At 40.8% G+C, this 20,440-nt stretch overlaps 1 protein-coding gene across 7 annotated transcripts in view; it reads left to right on the top strand.

The window, feature by feature from the left end:
• FAM122B (family with sequence similarity 122B) overlaps positions 1-20,440 on the top strand; it is a 206,817-nt gene that overhangs the window by 18,719 nt on the left and 167,658 nt on the right. For 2 of the 7 annotated variants that reach the window (XM_002918744.4, XM_011224357.3), the window contains exon 10: positions 1,566-3,395. The exons of 2 other annotated variants lie outside the window; for them this stretch is intronic. In XM_002918744.4, the coding sequence (XP_002918790.1) occupies positions 1,566-1,635 (70 nt within the window). In that variant the 3' untranslated portion in view covers positions 1,636-3,395. Of the gene's footprint in view, positions 1-586; positions 3,396-20,440 lie in introns of those variants that run through there. 3 more of the 7 variants (XM_002918745.4, XM_011224356.3, XM_019799181.2) reach the window with 2 other exon arrangements.

The raw sequence follows: 20,440 nt of genomic DNA, 5'->3' as shown, positions 1-20,440 counted from the left end.
TTCATCAAATGAGAAGAATATAAAAGACAAACAGTGGAGGGACAAATTAGAAAAAAAACGTGTTTGAATTGAGGGCATCTTGGGAATGGGGAAGTGGTCAAATCTAGAGTAGTGGAACAACCGTGTTCTCGAGTGGAGGAACCATGAAGCGGTATACTTACTAGAGTACTTCAGACGGTCCAGGGTACCTCAGTGAGTAACCAGTCCTCTTACTCGAAGGCTGATGAGAAGGGAAGAGGATAAATCTAAATATAGCAATCTCTTGAGCTGAGGGTAAGGGAACTCCCTCACCCAAATCATGACACATCAAGAGGAATGCTTACTGTATGTTGGACGTTCTGGTGCCTCCAAGAGAGCCCTAAAGTGATACAGAACCTTGAATGTCCTACTTTGGATTTCTGTGACCTTGTTTTTGCAGGTATCCGAATAGAGTACCTTATGTAGTTCATTGCTGTTGCTTATGCTTTTTATTATTTACAAATGCTCTTACCGATGTGTGAGTTCTTGAAACTGTGTCATTGCATGTTATGTTTACCTTGACCCTGATAGATGCATCTGCTTATAATTCTTTTTGCTTTGTCCTCAGTTCAGATATTTTGGATGGCAGTAGTAGCAGCAGTGGCTTATCCTCAGACTCACTGGCTAAAGGCAGCACAACTGCAGAGTCTCCAGTAGCATGCTCCAATTCATGCTCTCCGTTCATCTTGATGGATGATCTCTCACCCAAGTGACTTACCCATTTCTGATTCAGCGTTTTAACTGCTGTTCCTTACGTAAAACATTCAGTGAGGAACGCAGAGAACTTTGATCCCTAATGAGGATTAAAGTGTGACAGACTTAAAAACAAAAACAAACCATTTTGATGCCATTCTTTTTGGCATCGCTCTTCTCTAAAGTTCAATTTTACGAGTGTAGTGACCTTACTATGTCTCTTTTTGCTGATCTCATTTTGGATCTAGTGACTAAATATCCAATACTCATTTTCGATTGATGAGAGTATATCTATATTTTTTTCCTCAGTGCCTCTGAGGGCACCTATTGTAGAGTCTATACGTTTAAGGAAAGCACTGGTGTGTATTTTCAACAGTGGTTCTTTTTCCCAGCAGTGACACGACAGCTAAAGTTGATCAGAAATTCTCTTGCTTGAGAGATTTGGTTTTTTGTTCTGTACTGTTTTGTTTTGTTTTGTTTTCTGTTGACTACATAGTTTCAGATTTCTTTATTTCACAATAATAGATGGATTGCTTTCGATTATATTAAATTTTTATTTTTCTGCATCAGCTTAAAGTACATCATTTTGTTTCCCTTTCCTGTTTGAGCTGCTTACTTGCCATTTCTCACAGCGGGGAAGAAACACATAGTCGCTTTCATTACTATCCATATCGCTTCTTTGCTGGTGGAGTGTATGACGTGAGGATTGATTTTAGTGCTGAGAATGTAAATGGACTTGACAGGATGCCTGGATGACTCACCACAGGTTCTTATGCCTTAGCCACCACAGTTGATATTTTTCTCCCCAAACCTGTTCCCCGAAGGAATATATAAAATATTATTAATGTTTCTAGGTGGTGTTATCAAGGAGAAGAGATTCCTGCCTTGACCAGATGTGTGGAGCATCTACAAATGAATGAATAATGTTATTTACACACAGAGCACTGTGTAGAAAAGCGTACATGGAGCTTGACAGCTTGTTTCGGGTGGTATTATGAGGCCTGGGGTGCCTCGGGGTACAGTGTTGTGCTGTAAAGTTGGATGTCATAAGGTAGGGGAGAAAAGGGGGCTTTATGTGTCTGATTGCCACATATTGTTTCGATTGCTGCTTTTTTTTTCTTGATTACTTTTTTGTCATTGGATTTGTTGGTTTTGTCACGTGGTGAGTTGCGTGCTGCTGCCAATTGTGTTTGGGTTATCGTGTTGCCACCAGAGTCCGAATCCAGTTCTTGTTGATGCTGCCTCCTAGTAAGGGCAGTTTAATATCTACGAGGAAGCTTTTAGGAGATGAAAAAGTCGATGTTACTGTGCATTTTGCTTTGAAGAAGCTGTTTGAGCTGTGAACAGTGTACATGATAGTAAGTCTGAAGTACTATAAGTTATTTAATTTTTAAAAGAGGAAAATCCTGATAGAGCTATTTAAAAAAAAAACAAAAAAACCGAGTGTAATCTATTGTTGTGTTATTTATTATTTAAAACTGTGTAAAAATATCTGTTGTGCTAGGTTTGTTTTAATGTTCAGACATCGTGGTTGGATCGTCTGTGTTTAATATGCAAATTTGCCTGCTAGGATCATAATATTCCACTTTTGAAACGAACGTAAGAAATGAAAACTACTGCCTCTGTGTCCTTTGAAGGCAAAGATTCTTGAATTTTAATGGAAGATGATGTGCTTTGAGGGTCCTCACAGAGTAGTCCTACTGTATGGCTTGAAGGGAAATCTATCCTCTTGGACTTACAAGAGCGTATCACTTAGCTTGCAGTAAGTAGTTCTGTTCCCGCATCAGATGTGATGTTGATTTTAAACTGTAATAACCACCACGATGGCCATTAATGGCTTGATTTCTCCTATTGCTTTCACCTGTGCAAAGTCCATTACCTTTCAAGCCTAACATAAGTGTACATAGTATGAGGCGTGTTCCCTAGCGTGCCATTTTAAAGAAAAACTACTTCAATGGTATTCAGTGTAGCTCTTCTGTTCCTGAAAGAACCACGTTCAGATGTTTCTGCCCATATAATGCCGAGAGATGGTTTTCTCTTTTACAGGATATTCATCCACCTTCGCCCTACTGTCTTCTTTGCCTTAAAGGGATACTTTTGGCCATGATTTTTTGGCTCTAATTAGGACTCGTAAGAAACAACCTTCGGAATGTGATGGCATTTAAATTTCTTTTTGAAATTCAGCGGTGGGTGAGAATTGGGACAGGAAAATGAAGTCGTTAACAGTACTAGTGTGAGAACTAGGAGACGAGATGAGTCACTTCATCATTTAAACCGAGGTTCGTTTTTATTGTTCAAATTGACTAGAAAGTTAAGTTTTATGCAGGGATCGTTTTGGAATAAATAAAAGATAGAGATACTAACCTTCAGATGAACTTTGTTGACAGTACCCCTTATTTTTATATGAAGTCTAATATTTGAAAAGTGGTCATTATTATAAAGTAAAATTCTCTCTTATTCTAATATATCATATTTCAGGCTTCTATTTGAAAGCAAGTACGAGAGATGATCTGATAAGAAAATCCTATAGATGCTCTTTTTGCTTGACTAACATATAATCTTACTGTGTTTCTTGATAACTGCTTTTGGAATAAATAGGAAGTTTTGTGAAATGCTGACCTTGTGTTATCTTAGAATGCATATTTAATAAAGTGTGTATACATGCATAAAATTCTGTAAAAGTTTTTCAGGCCTGTCTCTTTTATCCTTATTAATAATTATTTTCTGCCTCCACGTCCTAGTATCGCATGTTCTGTGTCTAATTGCAGTCAAGTTTGAAGTAAAATGATACCAAGGAGCACAGAAGAATAGCTGCATTGAGGTTTGGGCCATTTCCAAAACAAAAAGAAACCTCTCCACATAATCTGTCAAACTTTCACGAACATTTGGTAGAATTGGACAATTTAGACAGTTTTTGCCAAGGCCATACATATTTATTTTCAAATTTTTTTCCCTACAGGTTCCAAAACAGTTTAGTCTTATGAATAAGATGGGGGGTTGACAGGTGAAAAATGAAAGCCTTTTATGCATGACTCAGGTTCTAAACACTCAGTTGTCTATTCAGTATCTTAAAAACACGAACTGGGATATTTCACACTTAGAGAAAAGTGGCAAGAATAGCACGAGGAATTCCTGTGCATCCTTCACCCAGGTTCCTTAATTGTTAACATTTCACCATGTGCACTCTATGATTCTCTCTCTCCCCCTCTCCCATATGTGTGAGTAAATACTTAAGTATTCACATCTTTTTTCTGAACTATCGGAGAAGTTACTGAAACGATACCCCATTACCCTTGCCTGCTTTGGTATATTTTCTAAAGACTATTTAGGACATTCTACAACAACCATATTACAACTATCAAAATCAGGAAATTACCTTTGATACAAAGCTACCATATAATCTAGAGACTCCATTCAAATGTTGCCTGTGGTCCCAGTAATGCTCTTTTAGCCAAAAGGAAAAAGATCTTTTCTTCTGACCAGGAATCAATCCAAGATTATGTGTTACACTTTGTTGTTAGGCATCTTTGATCTCCCACAGTCTGGAAGTCCCCCAGCCTTTCCTTTTGTGATTTTCCTATTTTTTTGAAAAGGTCTGGCCAATTTTGAAAATGTCCCTCAATTTAGGTTTGACTGATGTTTCCTAGTTATTAAATTCAGGTTACGTGTTCTGGGCCGAAATACCACAGAAGCGATGCTGCGTTCAGTGTATTGTGGGAGGCACATGCTGTCACTGTCCTATTACTGGTGATGGTAACCTTGATCCTTCAGTTAAGGTGGTGTCTGCCAGATTCCTGTACAGTTAATGTTTTCCCTTTGAAATTAATAAAATAACTTTGTGTGGAGATACTTTGGCAGTGTATATAAATAGTCCTGTTTCCTCAAACTTTCACTCACTAGTTTTAGTATCCATTGATCTTTCGTGCCTGATGGTAGTAGGATGGCGACCTGATGGTGACCCTCATTCTGTCATTCTTTCTACATTTATCAGTTGGCATTCTACTGTAAAAAAAATTTCCCTTCATTTATTTGCATCAGTGTGGACCCATGGACTCCTATTTTAGTCAGTGGGTTTTAAATCATTTTCATTATTGGGGCGCCTGGGTGGCACAGTTGGTTAAACGTCCAATTCTTGATTTTGGCTCAGGTCACGGTCTCAGGGTCTTGAGATCGAGCCCTGCGTGGGGCTCTGCTCTCAGCTCAGAGTCTGCTTGAGATTCTCCCTCTCTCTCCCAACCCCCACTCACATGTGGGTGGTGTCTCTCTCTCTCTCTCTCTCTCTCAATAAATAAATAAAGTCTCAATAAATAAATAAAATCTTTTAAAAATCATTTTCATTATTTTGATATTCACATCTCGGATTTGGACAGCTGAGAACCCCTCCAAGCTGGCTCCTGTGTCCTTTTGACAGATCTCAGGGTTTTTTGAGCAGTGTTTCACTACCTGGCTTAAGATGTCCCAGAGTCATACTTTCTTTGCCCCAGCCTTGGGATCAGACATTTCTCTAAGGAACCCCGATTCCTTTTAATGGAAAATGGTATTTCAAAGCCAAGGTGTAGGCATTAAGTATAATCATTGCTACCAGGGCATCGTGGTTTAAAGGCTTTCTCAGAGAAGAAAATCTATGTAAATGTGTGTGTATACACACACACACACACACACACACTTTTGTTCATCTATTAAAAGTGAGTTTAAACTGGTACCTCCGATTCCAGTTCAACACCACAGGGTTCCTTCCAGTGTCCACCCTATCCATATTTGTAACTCCGTTCTCTGATAGGGACAAACCTGGTTCCCTTTATCCTCAATATGACTGCTCATTTCCCCTGTATGTAAACAATTTCTGACCCTGGCTGCCTCCTCAGCCCCAGCCACCTCCTTGCGCTGACCCTGATGCCCCTCCAGTCCCACCAGCCCTGGCTGCCTCTGTGGTAGGGAAAGGGAAGAAGGGTTACATCCTCAGGCTTTAAATATCCCCCTGGCTCATACCTATCCCAGCGACCACTCCCAAGCTCCTCTTCCTCTGTGTTGAATGGTTCACAGCTCAGGGATCTCTTATATTCGTCAATCTGACAAATACGTACTGAACCCTGTGCTGGGAACTAAATGCAGATTACGTTCGTGCTCAAGTAGACCAAGCGTTAGAAGCACTGGTGTTGCGTGAAGCACGGAGTGTGAAGGGGAACACGGAGGGAGAGCACCTAACAGAACCTGGGCTGTGCTTCCAGAATGCCCCAAGAGGTAACCCGGAAGCTGAATCTTGAAGTACAAATCCGGGGCGCCGGTGGGAGTCGGGTGGAGGGAAATAGGACACAGGTGCTGTCATCACACAGAGAGAAGTAATTTGCTAATAGAATAAAATGAGGCCGGAGAGAGAAATGGGGCCACATGTGGTCTTTTAGGATCCAAGATTCGGCTTATGGAGGTGGAAGCTGTGCATGTAGATGGAAGTAGCCAGATTAATGGAGATGAGGGTCAAAGACAGAGTCCTGGCAGGCACAACATCTAAGAAGGGGAGATGGGGAAGCAAGAGCGGTAGAAGAAAAACCTGGAGAAACAAACCAACACTTAGTGGAGCTAAGGAAAGCCTCGTCTCCACGGTCCCTTAAGTTGAGGACCAAAAACTTCCCATTGGGTCTGATAATTAGGTCCCCCAGAGACTTTTATTAGTGTGCTTTTGGTCAGGTGGAAGTGACAAAAGTCGGGTTGCTGTGGCTTGAATGGGGGGGGGGTGCTGAGGAAATGGAGACAAGCAGGCAGCACGGTCTGTGCTTAAATCTAACTTCCTCCTTCCCTGCTCTTCCAAGCCTTGCTCAGTTACAAACCCCAAATCGCTCCCTGTTTTCTCCCCTGTAGCCTGGGCGGCTGGCACTGCAACCAAAATGTAACAGTCGCTCAATAAAATTCTGTTAAACAATAACTCCACACTCTAACCAATAGGGGGTGCTAAAAGAAAAATCACTCTGATCTGTAGAAGGAGCTGGAAGAAACCCCTGGGGAAGTGTGAAGCGCACAGTCTGACCTCTAGGAGGAGCCTCAGGCTTCTTCCAGACACTGCTGAGGAAACCTTGCTTGAGGAGTGTGCTGCCAGGAGTACCAGCTTCAGGTAATATTTATTAGTATATACCTAATATGTACCTTCTTTTTGTGGCAGGTGGGACTGATTTCCCATTGATGATAGTGATGTGAAGTTTTCTGGTGGCACAGATTCAGCAAACGATTTTTTTGAATATGTGTATTTAAACAATGAGCATAACGAAAAGTGAGTCGATATGAGGGATACCTAGATATGGCCCAAATCTTTGAAGTAAAATCTGAATCGCAATTTAGATCCCGGGAAAGCCCTGGGTCGCAGTGGTGTGTGGAGCCGATGGTATGAGGAGGTTAAAAGCTGTTGCATCTGTGTGGAATGCTCTTCTGGATGCCTCTTGGACCCTCTCTTTCTGGGATTCTGCTTCTGTTCTTCCCCTGTGAATTGTGGTAAGAGAAGTCTGGTACCTCTCCTTTAGCTTCTGAGGAGAAGACAGCCCTCTCTCACCTTGAAGGGCAAGGGGGAACTTGGTTGGGGCTCAGAGGAAAAGGAGCCCAAGGAGGATTTGAGGCCTGGTTTGTTAGGTCCTGGTTTGCTTGGAACTGAGGTGTTTCCTGGGGACTTTCAGTGCTCAAACGAGGGAAGTCCCGGGCAGACTAGGACTGTTAGTTACCCTAAAAGGTTTCTTGCCTTCCCTAGGTGTGGTTTTCCTTCAGTTTCTTTCCTTACCTCTCTTCTACCTGAAGGAATGTTTAGGGTTCCTGAAAGGTCAAAAGGTCAAAAGGTCAAGAGGTCAAGAGGTCAAAAGATCAGCCTCAGAGAAAAGTTTCTAGTCTAGGTCACTGAAGCCTGTTTACTTTGGGCAAAAGGAATATTTATTTATGTAAGATTTTATATATTTGTCAGAGAGAGAGAGAGAGCACAAGCAGGGGGAGCGGCAGGCAGAGGCAGAGGGAGAAGCAGGCTCCCTGCTGAGCAAGGAGCCCGAGGCTGGACTCGATCCCAGGACCCTGGGATCATGACCTGAGCCAAAGGCAGATGCTCGACCAACTGAGCCACCCAGGCATCCCAGGCAAAAGGAATTTTTAGTCTGTAAAATTTTTAGTCTCTGTTTTTAGTTATCTAGTGACTACACTGAAGTTTGAGGTGAAAGCCTGGGCTGGTAAAGTGTTTCTTTGAATCTGTTCTTCAGGCATTTATTTCCCTCCAAAACCTATGGGCAAGGGGTGGCAGGAAGGGGGATGCAGGCTGTTGCAGGTGGTGGGTCAAGAGTTCTAGGATTTATAATCCTGATGGTGTATAGTTTCTCCTCAAGGACAAAACTGAGGTCTCGTAGCTGTACTTAAAATTATTTTCTTTTTTTGTGTGTATTTTTCTTCATTAATTTATTCATTTTACGATCATCAGTTATGAAGAAAAAAGCTCACTATAAGAATTTCAAACCTTCTAGAATCAAAGTAAATAAACTCCTCCCCCCACAGCCTTCTCATCTATAATGTAATAGTTTGATTTGTATACCAAATTAGCCTTTTTTATAATATGCAAATATATTTATAATAGATACACATGCATATTTTAGAGATTTTTATTGAATTATAACATACATACAAAAGAGTGTACTGCTTGATGAATTAGCACAAACTGCATGTTCTGTGGAATGTTTTGGAATGTTCTGTGTGACCTGGGTGATGGTTACATGGGTTTTTTCAGTGTGTGGTAATTCATAGAGTGTGAATTGCTAGAAGTGGGCATTAGGGGGCATTTCAGGAGTTCTGGAATTTTCCGTGACCTGGGTGATGGTTAAATGGGTTTGTTCACTGTGATAATTCAGAGAGTTTTAAATGGCCCTAAGTGGGCATTAGGGGGCGCTTCAGGAGTTCTGGAATTTTCTGTGACCTGGGTGATGGTTAAATGGGTTTTTCAGTGTGTGATAATTCAGAGAGTGTTAAAGGCTAGAAGTGGGCATTAGGGGTCGCTTCAGGAGTTCTGGCATTTTCTGTGTGATGGTGATAGTAAATGGGTTTCTTCAGTTTGTGGTAATTCAGAGTCTTAAATGGCTGTAATTGGCATTAGGGGCGCTTCAGTAGTTCTGGAATGTTCTATGCTGACCTTGGTGATGGTTACATGGGTTTTTTCAGTTTGTGATAATTCATAGGGGGTGAATGGCTGAAGTAGGCATTAGGGAGTACTTTAGGAGTTCTGGAATGTTCTATGTTGACCTGGGTGATGGTTTATGGGTTCATTTTTAGCAACTGTATATTATTCCCTTGTACAAACATTCCATAATTTACTTAATCCTTACTTGATGGTCATTTAGGCTCTTTGTAATTTATTAGTATACATAAGTAATAACCTACATTTATTTTTGCTTCTGTAAGTATTTCTGCAGGAGAGATTTTTAGAAGTGATAAATTGTTGGGTCAAAGGGTATGTGCATTTTATTCATTATTTTCCTTTTGAAAAGGTAATACAAGTTCAGTGTAAAAAAATTCAAGTAGTAAAAAGGGCATATAGAAAAAAGTCAGTCTTCCTTTTACTCTTGACCCCCAGTTCCTAAGGTCCTTCCTCTGAAGCATCCAGTGTTACCAGCTTCTGGTGGGTTTTTTCTAGAGACAGTCTGTGCATTGCATATACAGTTACGTATTTTATAGGCACTGCTTAAAACCACACCCCCACCCCCCCAAGATTGTACCAATTTATGATCTCTCCTGTAGGGTATGAGAGTTGATCTAAGGGTTCTAGAAAGATTTGAGTAAAAGAAACAGATTTTATTCATTTATTTATTCATTTATTAGAAATACATTCACATGTTTCAGATTTCTCAAGGTACAAAAGAGCAGACAGTGAAATGTCTCCCTCCTATCTTCATCCCCCAGCCACCCTAGCTAATCTTCCCCCAAACAGCTGTATTTTCAGTTTCTTCTGTTTCCTTACAGAGAGTTTGCATGTGCAAACAAATGCATCAGTATTTTCTTTTTCCCAACGTTTTACACAGATGATATCATTGTTTGTATGAGCTGTGACTATGTATTCTCCCCCTTCTCCCCACCACCCCCAAACCTTAATGCCTTATAACAATAGTTGTTCGTTTTTTGTCATGAGTTTATGGGCAAGCCAGAAGGTCCTACTGTTCAGGTCCAGGCTTAGCTGATCTCAGTTGATCAGTTGGTCTAGAATGGTCTCAGCTGTAATAATTCAGCTCTATTCCACAGAGTCTTTCACCTTCCAGCTTGTTCTCCTTGTGGTGCCATGGTTTCCCAGGAACAGAAGCACACAGGCCTCTGGGAGCCCAGGCTTGGACCTGGCACACCGTAACTTCTTACATTTTATTGATCAAAGCAAGTCACAAGGTGAGCCCAGATTCAGGGATGTGAGAAGCTATAAAGTCACCTTGCAAGGGATGTGGGTTTAGGGAAGGGAAAATGTAAGGTCATTTATTCCATCAAACACAATGCTATAGGTAGGTATTGTTCTATATCTTACCCTTTTTTCCTAATAGTATATCATATATTTTGAAGATGATTTCCTATGAGTCCTCAAAGTACTTCTTTGGTTTTTTTTAATTCCATTTTATTTTGCTGATTCCCTCTTGGAGGAAATTTTTATTGTTCCCTATCTCATTATTATCTAACAATGCTGCAATGAATAACATTGATCATATGTCATATAAATTCCTAGAAGTGTAATCACTGGGTCAAAGGGTATGTATATTTGTAATTTTGATAGATATGGCCAAATTCAATTAAAAAAATTTTCAGGGCACCTGGGTGGCCCAGTCAGTTAAGCAGCCAATTCTTGGTTCCCGCTTAGGTCATGATCTCAGCGTCCTGAGATCGAGCCCCATGTCAGGCTCAGTGCTCAGCCCGGAGTCTGCTTAAAAGATTCTCTCTCCCTCTCCCTCTGCCCCTTCCCTCCACATTCACACACACACACACACACTCTCTCTCTGTCTCTCAAATAAATAAATCTTAAAAAATTTTTTTTCAACTTTTTATTTAGAAAAATGTTGTCAAACCTATAGAAAAGTTGAAAGAATAGTTCAATGAACACCTATATACCCTTCACCAAAGTTAAACATTTTAAGATTTAAGATTAAACATTTGTTAACATTTTGCCACCTTTGTTCTCTCTCATGCCCTTTCTCTCTTCCTCTCTATCTCCCATCCATCTTCCCCCCCACCAATATATACACACATATTTTTATGAATCGTTTGAAATTAAGTTACAGCCATCCAGGCACTTTTTCAGATACTTTTCCATCCTACATCGCCCCAAAACAGAGGTGTTTGCCTAAATAATCACAATTTTGTTAGCACACCCAAGAAATTTAACATCAATAAGGCAATTTTATTTAATTCACAGTCCATATTCAAATTTCTCAAATTGTCCCAGTAATCTCTTTTGGAGCTTTTCTTTTTTAAAAAAATATTTTATTTATTTGAGAGAGAGAAAGTGAGAGAGTGAGAGGGCACAAGCAGGGGCAGAGGGAGAAGTAGATTCACCTGCTGAGCAGGGAGCCTGACACAGGGCTTGATCCCAGGATGCTGGCATCATGACCTGAGCCAAAGGCAGATGCTTAACTGACTGAGCCACCCAGGTGCCCCAGAGCTTTTCTTTTTTTAATCCAGGATCCAAAATTCAGGATCAAAGTTCATGCAAATTCACCTGGTTGTCATGTCTCTTTAGTTTTCTTTTCTTTTCTTTTTTTTCTTAAGATTTTTTATTTTTTTTAAGTCATTTCTACACCCAACGTAGGGCTCAAACTTACAACCCCGAGATCAGGAGTTGCATGCTGTACTGACTGAGTCAGCCAGGAGCCCCTTTAGTTTTCTTTAATACAGAACAGTCCCCCACTTTTTTTCATCTTTCATGAAATATTTATTTTGAAGAGCCTGGGCCAGTTATTTTGCATAATGCCTTGTAATTTGGATTTTTCAGATTGCTTCCTCATGATTAGCTTCAGTGAAACGTTAGATTAAACATTTTTGGCAAGAATACCACGTGGGTGATTCTCATTGCCCCATATCAGGAGGTAGGTGATGTCGGTTGTCCCATTGGTGATGCCAAGTTTGGTCACTTGGTCAAAGTAGTGTTCTTCAGATTCCTCCACTGGAAAGGGACTCTTTCACCTTTTAATTAATTGACATGAAAAAGTATGAGTGACCGTGTACATGTCCTGTTCCCCAAACACTTTCACCAGGTAGTTTAAGCATTCACTAGTGATGCCTATCTGAATCAGTTGTTTTTAAACATTTACTTATTTATTTTAGAGAGAGAGCATGAGCAGGGGGAGGGGCAGAGAGGGAGAGAGAGGGAGAGAGGCAGACTCCCCGCTGAGCCTGGAGCTGGACATGGGGCTTGATGTCACAACTCTGAGATCATGACCTGAGCCGAAATCAAGAGTCGGATACTTAACCGACTGCGCCACCAGGCGCTCCCTGAATCCGTTTTTAATGGTGGCTTCAAAATGTTGTTTTCCTAATTCTGTCATTTATTAGCTAGCATTCTGTTAAGGAAAGCTGACCCCCCCCTTTTTTTTGCATATCACTTCAAATTATTTTGTTATGTTATTGTTCAATGTGTTATAACCTGTTACCATTATTGTACTGGTACATGAACACAGATCAATGGAATAAAGCAGAAAGTCCAGAAGTAGACCCAGGTATATATGAAAATTTAATATATAATAAATATATAAATATGTATATTACATAATATATAATATAAAATATTATATTATTATGTATGAAAATATATAATTATTATATTTTAAATATGTAATAATACCCAAATCACTGGGGCAAAGAAAGACTTTTTAATAAATGCTATTGGGATAACTGGATAACCACAAAAAAAATAATTTGGTTGCACACCTTACACTGTACACTGGAGTAAACTCCAAATGGGTCTAAATGTAAAAAATAAAGCCATACAAGTACTAGAAGAAAATCTGGGTTTGGGGAAAGCCTTTCTACATATGACTCCAAATCCAGATGTAATAAAAAAGATGGAAAATGACAACTGCATAAAAATGAAAGTAAAAATCTTTCGCGTGGCAAAAAACACGTAAGCAAAGTCAAAAGCAAGATGACAAACTGGGAGAAAAATACTTCTACCATATCCTACATAAAAGGCTAATATCCCCAATACATAAAAAGCTCTCGAATTTCACAGGAGGATACAAGGCTAAAAATACTGAAAGGAAAGTGGGTAGAAACACAGATCACAGAATAAACAAATGACCCTTAGACATATGAAAAGATACTCCACTTCACATATAGTAAAGGGACATGCAAATATGATTTTGAGAATATGCAGTCGACTTGACCATGTGGCGCCCTTGGGGGGAGGGCTGAAGAGTTGAGTGAGTGCACTCCTTGGGTCCTGCCACTTCATAGTCGAATGAATGACTGGGTGAATCAAGTGGAGGCAACATCCAAGGTTTCTTTAGTTCCCTCTCCCCATTCTCCCATTCTGTTTCAATTCCTACCCGGTTTCTATTGCAAAATCTCTCTCCCAACTTTTCTCCCAGACTTCCATCTCTTATCCTTTTGTTACCTGAAGTAAAACGTTAAGCAAGGTCCATAAGCATGACATCAAAAAATAAGAGAAGTTGCAAGTTGTAGAGGGGAATTAGGGGCCAATGATGAAAAGTGCTGGAAAAAGCCCTGCTTTCTTATCTTTCTAGAATTATTTTCTCGCGCACCCAAACAAGATAACTGAGGAGTAGTTTATTGCTAAGATCATTCCTACGTTTGTTTGATCTCATTGCTAAAATCGCTTCCTACGGCTTTGTTGTAAACCTACAGTATTTGAGCTTCCCTTTTGTGATTTCACTTGGGAACTTTAACAACCATAGCTCCAGTTCTTCAAGAAAATGCATCTCAGGGGGCGCCTGGATGGCACAGCGGTTAAGCGTCTGCCTTCAGCTCAGGGCGTGATCCCGGCGTTGTGGGATCGAGCCCCACATCAGGCTCCTCTGCTGGAAGCCTGCTTCTTCCTCTCCCACTCTCCCTGCTTGTGTTCCCTCTCTCGCTGGCTGTCTCTATCTCTGTCAAATAAATAAATAAAATCTTAAAAAAAAAAAAAAGAAAATACATCTCAGGCACCCGAAAATAAATATATCAATAAACATTTGATACGTAGCACAACTGTAAGTGGGGGGACCCCATGTTTATGAGCGCCTGTTGGGGTTTGCTAAGGAACTTCAGCACTTCTACTTTCTTCTCTACGACTAGAAATCCTCCATGTGTTTTTCTATTACACTTAATTTTTTAACATGTAGAATAAGGCTTTCTTCAAATGTTGATTTTTACCGCAGACCTTGAATGAGTCACTTGATTTTTTTCAAGCCCAGAAAAACAGGCTTTCCTCCAGACAGTCATTGTACGAGGAGCCTCTTGGTAGTCGATCCTATTTTCTGTAATATTGTAATTATAGATTGATCCAATAAATGTGACTCGGAAATTTCACTCAGTTGGAAGGTGCCGTAGAAAAATCCCACGTATCAAACGAGAGCAGTTTGCTGCAAATCTGTTTGTGCGTATTTAGGAGTTTTGAGAGCCTATATAAATAAGCTCGCTGCTTAGCAGCAGTTGAATACAATAACACAACACTCGGCTTGGTTGTTTTAAGGCTTTGATGAATGTGAACACAAATTGGAAGGGTTTGAGGTTAAAATTGAGGTAGTGAGAACTTATTCTGAAAGTACCGTATGGTCGTTGGAGAATAAATGAAAAGCAATGGCAAATAGAACGTTTTAAAGTGAAAATAAAAAGTCACCATAAATACACCAGGTAGAAATAGCTCTATGTTTGTGGGTTTTCTCTACATAATTGAAAGGGCTTAAACGTTGCGAGTATTTTTTAAAGAAATAGTCATCCAGGGTATTTAAGTTTTATGGGTTCACACACTACTGTGATGAATGGTTTGCGAATCTGTGTCTAGAAATCAATTCATAGAAGTCCTGTTTCAGTTACCTGCAGATGTCAGTGTGGATCTGAGTGTGGTTCAGCAGTTCGTTCCAGGATGTGGTGGACAGTTCAAGTCCAGTTGTGAACCAGTTGCTTATTACACCAGTTTAGTTTGGATGAGAAATCTGAGCCGCAAACAAGGGCCTTAAGTTGCTGAAATTTCTTTTTACAAAATTTTCATAAGCATGGATGTATTCTCTAGTTACAGAATTCACAGAAGATTATACCCCCTTGTTCCCGCCCCTGATTGTTTGACCGGGCTTTCTTTAATTAGTTATAGTGCTACGGCAGTGGAGTTGATGTAGTTGGGCTTATGGAATTTGACTCAACCCCCATGGCAAGTCTGAGGGATATATTATGAGCTGTGTTGGTTTACTTTCTGCTGTTACCGTATATTTAAACACGAAGTTTAAAACCAGTAATTCCAACTCTCAACATCATCTTTGCCATTCGTTGCTACTCCCTTCTTTCCTACACGATTCTACTCTCATCCAGCTTTACAATATAAAAAGTCAGAGTGTTTATTAGGCGAGGAAATTGTCAGAAATTTGCAATGGCTCATCGTGGCAAAGCCCTGTTCTTTCTTGGGCCATGACACAAATCTACCATCTGTTTCATAAGCTAGCAAACTTCCTCTCAGCTATAATTTGCTATATATATTGGTACATAAATTGTTGGTAGCTTATGTTTACCTAGCAACAGAATCTGTTTGGCAGAAGGCTGTGGGAAAGGAGGCTTTCCTTTTTCTTTCTTTTTTTTTTAAAAAGCAGTTTCTTCATCTATAAATTTTCTTCAAGTGCAAGAAAAGCAGATATACTGGCCCAAACAATCTGCCTTTTATATCATTTTAACCCAAATTGCCTGGTAAATGCTCACTTTAGAGATTATTTTTGCCACTTTGATTACCTTGTATATAACTGAATGCCCTCTTTTAAATTTGTTTTTCTTTTATAAGGAAACTTCGTACAAATCACTGTGAAAAACTGGCTTTGACCTTGTAGCTGTCAAAGATAACTGAGTTTTGGGACTACCCACATCTGTCCAGTGTAAATTTCTCTGGTTTCCCAGTGTCCTTTGCATCACTTGTGGAGTCAGGAGACAGAGCAAGGCAGATACTGTATGGTATCACTTATGTGTGGAATCTAAAAAAAAAATGTTGAATTCATAGAAAACAGAGTAGAATGGTGGTTGCCAGGGGCTGGAGAGTGTGGAAAATGGAAAGATGTTGGTCAAAGCATACAAACTTTGGTCATAGATTAATAAATTCTGAGGATCTAATATACAGCATGGTGATAGTTAATAACACTGTGTTGGGTACTTGAAATTTGCCAAGAGAGTAGACCTTAAGCATTTTTTACCAAAAAAAAAAAGGTAACTAGATGAGGTAATGAATGTGTTTATTAACTTGATTGTGGTTAATCATTTCACCATGTATACATATAGCAAATCATCACATTGTGCACTTTAAATACACTGCAATTTTATTTGTCAGCTATAGTTGACCCTTGAACAACACAGGGGTTAGGAACACTGACCCCCACTCCTGTGCAGTCAGAAATCCATGTCTAACTTTTGATGCGGCTGCTTGGGTGGCTCAGTCAGTTAAGTAGCCGACTCTTGGTTTCAGTTCAGGTCGTGATCTCAGGGTCGTGGGATCCAGCCCTGGGTTGGGCTCCGTGCTCAGTGGAGAGTCTGCTTCTCTCCTTCTCCCTTCTGCACCCCCCTTCACGCGCATGCAAGCGCATTCTCTCTCTCAAAATAAATAAATATTTTTTTAAAATTCACGTATAACTTTTGATTCCCCTAAAACTCAACGACTAATAGCCTACTGTTGACCAGAAGCCTTGCTGATAACATAAAGTCGATTAACACATAATTTGTATGCTGTATGTTTTATATGCTATATTCTTACAATGAGGTAAGCTAGTGAAAAGAAAATGTTATTAAGAAAATCATAAGGAAGGGGCATCTGGGTGGCTTAGTCAGTGAAGCATCTGTCTTCAGCTCAGGTCAGGATCCCAGAGTCCTGAGATAGAGTCCTGGGATCAAGGCCCGCATCAGGCTCCCTGCTCAGCGGGGAGCCTGCTTCTTCCTCTCCTGCTCCCCCTGCTTGTGCTCTCTCTCTCTCTCTCTCTGTCAAAATGAAGAAATAAAATCTTTAAAAAAATAAAATAAAATCTATAAAAAATCATAAAGAAGAGAAAATACATCTACAGTACTGTACTGTAAAAAATCTGCATATAAATAGAGGCACACAGTTCAAATCCAGTAGTTCAAAGGTCAGCTGTATATACCTCAAGAAGGCTGGTGCGGAGGCTGGGGAGGAACATTGGTCAGGACATAGTTGTCTTTAAGTTAAATGTGACCAACTCAACCACCGTGCACGATATTGTCCGCATTACTTTAATTTTCCTTTAGTTGAATAAGCTGTATATTTCTACCTGCTCACTTTCTTAGCTTTCTCAACAGCAGAGCAATGTGTCTGCTGAAAAAAAAAAAAAGCCAAAGGGAGAAAACAAGTTCTGACTTCCCTTCACATTAGTTATAGATGTCATATGCTGTTAAAGGTTAGAGTGTACTTTATGCGTTCATTTTGAGAAGGGAAGGAGGTGTTGTCCTGTCAGTTTCCTTCACACAACACCGGGATGTAATTTGCTGCAGGCTTGCTGCATGCTGTTACCTTTGTGCAAGTGACTGGTTTTCCATTTTCTTTCTTTTTTTTCTTTTTTTAATGATTCTTTATTATATTATGTTAGTCACCATACAGTACATCCCCGGATTCCGATGTAAAGTTCGATGCTTCATTAGTTGCGTATAACACCCAGTGCACCATGCAATACGTGCCCTCCTTACTACCCATCACCAGCCTATCCCATTCCCCCACCCCCCTCCCCTCTGAAGTCTTCAGTTTGTTTCTCAGAGTCCATAGTCTCTCATGCTTCATTCCCCCTTCTGGTTACCCCCCCTTTCTTTATCCCTTTCTTCCCCTACCGATCATCCTAGTTCTTCATTTTCATCTACAACTATTGTCTGGTTTACTATGAAGTGGCAGTGTGGAGGTTACTAACCCGCCCCTCCCTCCAAAAAAAGGAAGAAGAAATCACAAAGAAAAAGAACCTCTGTGCCATCTTGAGACTTTGAAACTAGCTGTAAGAAAGACCATGGTAGAATTATTATATAGGCAAAGTTTCTTTGGCCGGAGCCATCCCATGTCTTTCATTTTGTAGTCTTTGTTTCTGCCGCCTTTGGTCCCTGACTCTTCACATGCCCGCAGTGTTGTGAGGGACAGGGCAATGAAGTGGGATGGTGAGCTAGATGGATTGCTCTGCACTCATTGATAACTGGGGGCATTCGCTGATATTACAAACACACATTCTTGGTGCTCTCTCAGTAAATGCCAGGAATGTAGGTGAGAAATTAGCATCTTGGGCCATGAGATTGAATCCCGTTTTCATAGAGTAGATAGTTAAAGGTGAGCAAGGGAAGATGAGCTCGTCAGAGGAGGGCTGGCAGAAAGAATGGAGGATGGGACTTTCGGGACAGAAGGGAGGCATAGCAAGGATCCTGGAGGAGTGAACGATCAAGGAGGGAAGCCCATGGTCTCATCTTTTTTTTTTTCGAAGATTTTATTTATTTATTTGACAGAGAGAGAGATAGCCAGCGAGAGAGGGAACACAAGCAGGGGGAGTGGGAGAGGAAGGAGCAGGCTCCCAGCAGAGGAGCCTGACGTGGGGCTCGATCCCAGAACGCAGGGATCACGCCCTGAGCCGAAGGCAGATGCTTAATGATTGCGCCACCCAGGCGCCCCAGCCCATGGTCTCATCCTACCAACGCCTCAGCAGTGGTGCTGTGCCAGGGACCCGAGGTGGGGGGAACAGGTTAGAGAGAAGACATTTTAAGAGGGTGATGACTGACCAAAAAATGGTGGAGACATTTAGAGATTGCTAGCTACGAGGATAGGATGGTCATTGTAAGATAGTTGTCGCTGTTGTGATGAGGTTGAAGAGCCCGTGGGATAGGTAAGGAATCGGAGGATCCTATTGATCATTGCTGTCCCGTAGAACTTTCTGCAGTGAAGAAAGTGTTCTATATCTTCACTGTCCCGTACAGTGGCCACTAGCCACGTGTGGCTGCTGAGCACTTGAAATGTGGCTGAGGCAATAGCAAAACTGACTTTTAAGTTTTATTTAATTTTAATTCATTTGCATGTAAATAGCCATATGTGGCTAATAGCTACCAGATAGGACTGTGCAAGTCCAGAGGGAGAGGAGAGATGTGGAAGGAGGAAGGTGGGAAAGGATGAACTCTAAAGCAGAGAGGGAGGGATAACTTTGACAGTCTTGAGAAAAAAAAAAGTCTTCCTCTGATGTGGGAGATCTCTCACACTTCCAGTCGCTAAAAGAGTTCAGACTTCTCTTCAATTTTTTTCAGCAACCTTTGTCAAGCTCATCTACTAAGAATGGAGAGTTGGGAGGTGGAGGCCTTGGGGGCCTGAGAAGAAAGACTGGAATGGTCACAGGACAAGGTGTTGTAAGGAGCAACTGGGCCCTGGTGGGAGCCAGGCTGCAACTGACAGCATGAATTTGTGGTGGGCCAAGGCTACGGGGCTTGATAGGGGCCAAATTTGTACTGGGCTAAATGTGTGCAATTCCATATAAGGTTCTTTTTGGACTAAGACGTCAACTGAAAGGATCTGGAAAAGATTATTACACTTAAAAGATTATTAGCTTAGAAAGTTATGTTTCAGTGTATCCTAGCAGTTCTATTACTCTACCTTAAATGTTTCCTGGTAAATTTCATTGTTGTTTTTTTTTTTCCCTTGGTGAATTTAAGCCTTGATAGTATAAAATGTGTTTGAAAGAATCTCACCAGACAGGTTGGGCCCCTTCTGCCTGGGTGGTGTTTGGTTAGGGTAATCTGCCAGATTCTTTTTTTTTTTTATTTTAATGTTTTTTTATTATATTATGTTAGTCACCATACAGTACATCCCTGGTTTCTGATGTAAAGTTTGATGATTCATTAGTTGCGTGTAACACCAGTGTACCATGCAATACGTGCCCTCCTTACTACCCGTCACCAGTCTCTCCCATTCCCCCACCCCCTCCCCTCTGAAGCCCTCAGTTTGTTTCTCAGAGTCCATAGTCTCTCAGGCTTCATTCCCCCTTCTGATTACCCCCCTTTCTTTATCCCTTTCTTCCCCTACAGATCTTCCTAGTACTTATGTTCCATAGATGAGAGAAGTCATATAATTGTCTTTCTCTGCTTGACTTATTTCACTTAGCATTATCTCTTCCGGTGCCGCCCATGTTGCAGCAAATGTTGAGAACTCGTTCTTTCTGATAGCTGAGTAATATTCCATTGTATATATGGGCCACAACTTCTTAATCCAGTCATCTGTTGAAGGGCATTCCTGTTCCTTCCACGGTTTAGCTATTGTGGACGATGCTGCTATGAACATTGGGGTGCATATGGCCCTTCTCTTCACTATGTCTGTATCTTTGGGGTAAATACCCAGTAGTGCAATGGCTGGGTCATAGGGTAGTTCAATTTTTAACTTTTTAAGGGACCTCCACACTGTTTTCCAGAGTGGCTGTACCAACTTGCATTCCCACCAACAATGTAGGAGGGATCCCCTTNTCCTGTTCCTTCCACGGTTTAGCTATTGTGGACGATGCTGCTATGAACATTGGGGTGCATATGGCCCTTCTCTTCACTATGTCTGTAT

This window comes from Ailuropoda melanoleuca, chromosome X (assembly GCF_002007445.2).
Source record: "Ailuropoda melanoleuca isolate Jingjing chromosome X, ASM200744v2, whole genome shotgun sequence".
In the NCBI taxonomy this organism is placed as follows: Eukaryota; Metazoa; Chordata; class Mammalia; order Carnivora; family Ursidae; genus Ailuropoda; species Ailuropoda melanoleuca.
This window is presented reverse-complemented; position numbering and strand designations above follow the sequence as displayed.